Source organism: Orbicella franksi, chromosome 2, assembly GCF_964199315.1.
Source record: "Orbicella franksi chromosome 2, jaOrbFran1.1, whole genome shotgun sequence".
NCBI lineage: Eukaryota > Metazoa > Cnidaria > Anthozoa > Scleractinia > Merulinidae > Orbicella > Orbicella franksi.
Genome location: NC_138146.1, coordinates 19,918,110 through 19,925,279, shown reverse-complemented (window position 1 = coordinate 19,925,279; position 7,170 = coordinate 19,918,110). Strand labels below are relative to the sequence as shown.

General features: G+C 41.6%; 1 protein-coding gene across 1 annotated transcript; it reads left to right on the top strand.

Annotated features, from left to right (window-relative positions):
* The first annotated feature begins 781 nt into the window (after window positions 1–781).
* On the top strand, window positions 782–6,457 carry LOC145478493 (uncharacterized). Its single transcript, XM_081456531.1, has 4 exons — window positions 782–2,041; window positions 2,760–3,007; window positions 3,639–3,764; window positions 4,325–6,457. The coding sequence occupies exons 1-4, from the start codon at window positions 1,279–1,281 to the stop codon at window positions 6,452–6,454; spliced, it is 3,267 nt and encodes a 1,088-aa protein (XP_081312657.1). The 5' UTR covers window positions 782–1,278; the 3' UTR covers window positions 6,455–6,457.
* Window positions 6,458–7,170: the final 713 nt, after the last annotated feature.

Here is a 7,170-nt window from a genome sequence, read left to right as displayed (position 1 = left end):
TGGGGGTACATCGCACTCAGCTCGTAATGTGTTACCATTCTCACAAAATGGCTACGTTAGGACCGTCACACCCAGTTTTTGTACTTTGAAGGGGCACCTTATAGGTAGCATTATCGTTTACTCTGCTAAATTACACGCTTTCTTGACACACAGTTTTTTCCTTAGTGATAGAAAACACTTCAGAGTGCAATGCAAAACAGTGCTAAACAACACGAGTCGGATAAATCGTTGTTAGCGCTCTATAAATGTCGATTGACGTACGGCCGGGGCGGAAACAGATTAATTAAATGCTCCATTGATTCTACTAAAAAACATTTCCTTTTCACGATCTGAAACAGGTCACTGTATTTAAGTATCGATTTTGAAAAAGAAAAATACGTGACGTCAATGACACCACAGCGCGGTGTTTCCAAAGTAGACTCGATATAGAACTACTGTGTCAAATATCGTTTCAACTATACAAACCGTAAGTTTAATTTCAAATGTCAGGTGAAACTTTGACAAATGGTTACGAATGAACTCCACTTGATCAGCGTTTAACGAAAAACGTCCAATTCCACTTCTGTTCAGGAAGTGGTTGATATTTTAAGATGTGGGGTACACTTGCTAATCTTTCTGTTTTAATCAGGTAACGCTTTGCAGCTCTTTGTGTTTCGATTAACGCTGTTAACAAATAGAACAGCTGCAAATTGGCGATTCAAAGCATCTATGCTTGACTAAGTCGTTGAGTATTGGCTTTGCTGTTGTTGTCGTGAATAACTGAGCTTCTTGTAAAGTGCTTAATCTAACGACAACTCTAACTTCGACATAATGACATAAGCATTTCACCCTTAAGGATGTACGACCTGGGTGCTAGACGGTATCCCATGTTTTTCTACGTCAAGGAAAATTTTCAAAATTGAGTTCACGTTGACTAATTAATCATAATTAAAATATACAGATATATATTTGCAATGTCAGTTAGCATCTGAGTAAGTCACGTGAGTTCATTAACTGCACTGGCATCATTGTGATATTGAGCAAGGTTGAACAAAGCCCTGTGAGTCAGTAACCATGTTAACTGTTCAAGATGAACAGGATGTTCTTTGTATGCCTTCGTCATTAACGCTATTACGTAGAATAAGATCGAACAAGTGTTGTTTATAGTTATGACTTAGCAAGAACTAACTTAATGCATGTTCCGCCTGGTAAGCATTGATTCCTTTTATCGGTCTTCTCTCAAGTGAAAACATCACGTCATGACTTCAGTGCTGTGTTTTTAACAGCGAGTATCAGCTTATGAGTGGAAACACGTTCCAGCATAAACAGGTGGCAAAAATGGTTAGTCGCGGAAAAAGAGTTGCTCCTATAGAGGACGAAGACACACTAGAAGACAAGCAAGAAGGGGAGGGAAACAATTTACAAGAACCCCTAACTGTTCCAAATGGCTTGGCGAGCGGCTTGCCTTCACAATTTTCTACTGTTGAGTTTCTCCATCAATTCACACCACCTAACGCCTCCTTGTGCCAAGATCGAAATACTTTATCACCGCAAAGTGAAAATGAAAGCCGAAGTCGACCCCACTCACCAAATGCCTGGATGAAAAGACGAAATAGCAATCTAGCTAACTGTGAGAAAATGCTTCAAGAGATCAATGCATCCGCAAGAGACGCTAATGCGATGACTAGAAAGGAGAATTCAGTACCTTATGAGGCTATTTTGGAACTTGCTTGTGAAGTGAGTGAAGAGAACGAAGGAGAAGGCGGAGCAAAAGAACCAAGCGAAAACGGAGAAGAAGGCAGTGGGCATCTAAGCAAGTTAAACGACTTAAACCGACCAGATGGGATCAAAAAGCCCGAGGACCCTAACCAGGCCTTACTGGTGTACTTCGCCAAGCTGTCTAGCTCTCCTGATGTCGACGATTCGTTGGACCTGGAGCATATTAAATCCTTGTTACATGCAGGGGCTTCTGTGAACACGAGTGATCGGTTTGGTCAAACGTTGCTCCATGAAGTTTCCAGAACTTGGGGGACAGATGTTGCACAGTTTTTCGTCAATCAAGGTAAGCCATTCAGTCAACCTGCCCTTTTCATTTCCTACTGGCATTTTGAGAAACAACACAACGTTTTTCAAAAACATGTTTCAACGGAATCTTCTGTCATCTTAAACTGAAGATGGCAGAAGATTCTATTAAGACACGTTTTTAAAAAACGTGGTGTTGTTTCTCAAAATGTCAACATGTCTGCTACTATCCAGACCTTTTGCTACTGAAATCTTCTTAGGTTTCCGTACTGGTTCCAGAACATTCACATAGTACTAGTCAGGATAATTTGATGACTTCATGGCATCAGTTGACCAACAGACATCTTTATTACCCCGGGAATTCTCATTATCAAACAAATCATAATCAGCCAAGTAATGTTCAAGACCTGTAACTTTTCACCCCCTCGACGATAGCGTAACCTTTTCAGAAGATGAGTACAAAAAAATCTCATTAAAAAATCGGGTTTTTGACCTGCCATAATTCAGCTCACAAGTTGCCGTTCATTTCACAGAACTCCAGATGGAAAACGAAGACTTTGCTCCCTTCCTAGAGAGCCTTATGTCGAACTAAATATTTTGAAATTAAAGTTAAAATTAAATTTAACTAAGTGAAATAAGGCTAAAAGCAGTACTCTTTTTATGTGACACCGATTGTTTTGTAATTATTTTAAAAAAGGAGATTTGTTTTCCCGCAGAGTTAAGAGAGCTTAAGTTGTTTTGACTCTTTGGTCGTCTAGGTGCAGACATCAACAAAGCAGATAATTATGGTCGAACACCGTTACACGTGGCTGCCTCTGCTGATTACCCAGAGATGGTCAGGTTCCTTATTGATAATGACGCAAACTTTGACTTGACGACCAAGGGAGAGATACAGACACCACTACACTTCGCTGCGAAAAATGAAGCATCGCAGTGCGTTAAGATTCTCCTTGCCTATGGAGCAGTGCTTGAGGTTCGAGACTACAAGCAGCGTACACCGCTACAAGTAAGTTAAAGGGTGGATTTTTTCAGTTTTTTTGAGATGGTCAACTGAATAAGTTTCCATGAATGAAAGAAACGTGACGAGCGATGTGAGACGGAGGAAACAAATAAAGAGCTCGTCAAAGGATATATGAAACGGCGACAAAAAATTAATTATGACAAATTTCATTCGCTAGTTTCCGTCCAAATTGGCCAACAACGCCCCTGAGCTCATGTTCCGAAATGGGCGCCAGTGGGCGAATATAACTGATAATTACACAGGAACAGTGTAGTTTGCGTAGCAACAGGAGTGATTTTAATGGGAGCAGGGTGACGGTGGATGATTAAAAACGATTAGTTAATGGCGTTCCGCTATAATATTCAAAAATTGTCAGGTTCGCCAACCTTTACCTAAGTTGATAACACTTATTACTTATCATAAAATCTTTCTTGACTTTGTGTCTAAAAGATGCGTTATTTGCTAATTCGATAAGCATTTCAGCGATGTACGTGGGAACCACAGAAAGCATAACAATAAAAAAGACACTTGTGTTGGAAAATTTGAGTGCGTTGGCTACCTCATTTACAGAGGGAAGTTGAAAAAGCGTCAGGTAAAGCAGCAAACGTACCACAATAACCTTTCGGTTTCTTTACAGATCGCAGCTGAAAGTAACAGCGCCGAGTGCGCCAGGATTTTGCTGGAAGCAGGCGCTTCTGCTGGGACAAGAGATGACAGCGGATTGACAGCGCTTACGCTGATGGTAACAAAAATGCCTAGTGTGGTGAGTGAGAATTAAGTAAGCAAACGGAAATTGGACTCAACTATGTACCATTATGAAACTAAAGCTAACTAAATAACAACTAGTGAGTGGGTGGCAGTTTGCTTGTTATCAAACTTGTTTTGACTTACGGTCTTTGCAGAATTGAAAGTTTCCGGTTCACGGACTTCCAGTCGTTTCAGCTAAATGCTGATTGGCTGACAAACGAGAGTAAGCACTCTGCGCATGTTCACGAAATCGTCTGCTTTCAACAGAAGCCCATGACCCGGAGCCTTCAAAGATATCATACTCTTGAGGCTTTGGGTCGTGGGCTCCTGACATCAGTTAATCATCATAACAACAAAAACAACTTTAATTACAGGTACTAAGTTATTTTACTTTGTGCGCTTTCGTGTTTTTATACTTCGCTCAAATTAAGAGTTGCAGTCCTTTTTCTCTCATTTTTTCATGGCACGGAACATAGTCTCTTGTGCTGATCATTTACAGCCAAAGGGACGACAACTTGGAACTGTACTGCGCACGCGTTCACTGATAAATACACAATTTGTTCCATTTTAATTTAGGCACTTCGAGCACTGGACCAGTTCCATATCACAGACAGATCACATCGCAAGCAGAGATATTATCTGAATTTCCTGGAACAGTGTGATGCAGATACCAAACGTCACGCAATTTTTACGTCACCTTTGCAAGCAGTTGTAGAAATGAACTGCTACGAGCTTATCATGCATCCGATATTCCAGCGCCTGATCGAAGTGAAATGGAGATTCTTCGGAATGAGAGCGTGGCTGGGGATTTTTCTGAACGTGTTACTTGCTCTTGCTTACACCGTGCTAGGCGTCACGCATCCTTCAAACGTGAAAAGTTATTATTATCCACTCGACAAGAACGGCTGGAGAATACCCTTAGAGGCTGCTGTGGTGTTCTTGACGTTCAACGAAATCAGGAAGGAGATCAAAGAATTTTACCAGTCCCGACGAGAAAACGGCAAGTTCGTAAGTTGGAGGAAGAAGGAGATGAAGCGCGATTTGGAATTCTGTCATCCACGATGGACTCAAGAAAGAACTTTTGTTAAGGGACAGGTTCGTCAGATCAAAGATTATAAAAAGACGTACTTTCAAGATAAGTGGAATTATTTAGACTGGGTAGCATATCTAATGCTCATAATCGTGATTATACTCCACATCATCAATGTCGTCGTGCAGAGCGATGTGTACAATGGTATCTTCGTGCGGATCTTTGCTTGCACTATCATAGTAGTCTGGGTCCGCCTTCTCAAGTTTGCTAGACCGTTTCCTAGCCAAGGTCCATTTGTCGTCATCCTCGATAACATCGTGGGGGACACGCTGAGATGGGGCTTTGTCATAGCAATGTTTTACGTCCCTTATGCCGCTGCATTCTGGATGTTGTTTAGCGACCGTTCTGGTGAACCTGGCGTCAGAGGCTACAACAACGTAGGGCACTTGGTTTATACAGTCGTTCGCTTCCCACTGGTGGACAACTACAACTTCGATGACCTGGAGCAAGCGTATCCGGTTATGTCACGCGTACTGTGTGGAACCTTTCTCATACTCGCGGCAATTGTTCTGATGAACTTGTACATTGCGCTTCTGTCAAACACGTTCCAACGTGTCTATGACAACGCACGTGCCACGGCTGCCATGCAACGTGCGCGCCTTCTGCAAGACTTAGAATCGGATGCCTCCGACAAGAAGGTGGCGCGCTACAGGGAACACATCCGCACCAGATGCAGTCCGGAGGGAAACGACTACCTGGTCATCATATCCGATGAAGAAGAGCAGAACAGGAAGCAGGAAGAAAAGATTTCTTTGGTCCACAACATTGTCAGCGACCGTCTCGGTGGCAAGAAGTTCGGAAAGGTGCAGAAAAGTGAGTTTGACACAGTGCTGGAAGATATCGATCTTTTGAAACGTTCTCAGACTGATATGCAAAAATCCTTTGATCGTTTTCACGTTCGCCTGGAAGAGATTGGAAGTCTTAATGCCATCATCTATGAAGAAATTGCAAAGTTGGTCCAGCATGGGAAACATCAGATGACAGCGATAACTGATGTAAACACAGAAGTGACCAATTTTAAGACTAGCCTGGAGGAAAAGGTTGGCAGTCTTGCGACAGGCATTGATTTAGGTCTTGAAAATCTCGAGGCGGAGGCTAAATTGAGAAGCAGCGCCTTGGAGAGCAATTTCGGAGCAAGATTTGATGAGTTACAAATCGAATTCAAAGAAGTTAACTCAAAATACGATCAGTATGAACAGCACGTAACGGGTCGAATCGAAGAGCTGGAAGCGTTTATAGTTAGTGTAGAAGAAGACAGAAGGAAGGAAGAAGAAGACAAAAGGAAGGAAGAAGAAGAGAAAAAAGAGGAGAAAAAAGAAAGAAAATCAAGTTCGGGACCCAAATCTAAATCGAGCGGCCTAGGTGGGTTTCTAATTGTTGAGGCCAACAGAGAAGTGTTGAAAGCTGCAGCGAAATCCACTGATAAACGAACTGGTGCTGAAGAAAGCATCTCTGACTTTGAAAGTATCGACGGAGATTCGACAATTGAGAGGCAGCGCAAAAGAACAATCACCATGTCTGGTCAAAGGGCTCGAGAAGAGTATATCAACAGACTAAAGGAAAGTTATGCAAACAATACAGGAGATGATGAATCAGAAAAAGACAAAGATGACTAATTTGTCTATAGTGAGTTGTATAATATAGACCCAGGGTGGACTCCCATAAAAAAAAGGACGGGATTGTTCGTCGCAAATTTAAAAAAAAAATACCCTAAGGGGTACCAAGATCCTGTTTCGTGGGCGTGGCTTGAAGATATTTTTACCCCTAAGAGGTAACAAATCTAAAACAACACATAAACTGACGCTGTCATAATTTTTAATAGCGATAAAGACCATTGCTTCGAATACCTTGTACTCGTAAAGTTGATTGTCAAATATTTCATGTCATTTTTTTTCAGTTCAAATGGATACCCTAAAAGGTACCGCGAAAGCTTCCGCTGTGGACCTTTTGAGGCTGAACACTAAGAGAGAAAAAAAAAAACACAAAACGCTTTTTAACATCTAAAAGGTACGACGAGCAACCCCGTCACCTGTAATTTATAATCGTTGATGGAACTCGATCAATCGATCGATCGATCACGGCTTTCTCGGCTGATCATGCAAGTGACCCATCCAATTACGTTCAGATTTGACTAACATCAACATTTTCCGCCTTTTTACAATTGAATTAATCAGCTAAGTAGTCTTTAAGGTACATCTATACAAAGTGTTTATCTCGCTTAAGAATTTCCCGCAGGTCGGTTTAATGCCCGCACGCCTGGATCAAAGCAATAGTTAGCTGAATCAAGACGAAGTACACCTTGAAATCTAAAAGCGTTTAAAAGCGTCTCGTA

Bases quoted from the DNA above. Each gene is read 5' to 3' on its own strand.
- LOC145478493 (XM_081456531.1), top strand. From the start codon at position 1,279: ATGAGTGGAAACACGTTCCAGCATAAACAGGTGGCAAAAATGGTTAGT. The intron at 2,042-2,759 runs GTAAGCCATTCA...TTGGTCGTCTAG, and splicing joins ACAGTTTTTCGTCAATCAAG to GTGCAGACATCAACAAAGCA. The intron at 3,008-3,638 runs GTAAGTTAAAGG...GTTTCTTTACAG, and splicing joins AGCAGCGTACACCGCTACAA to ATCGCAGCTGAAAGTAACAG.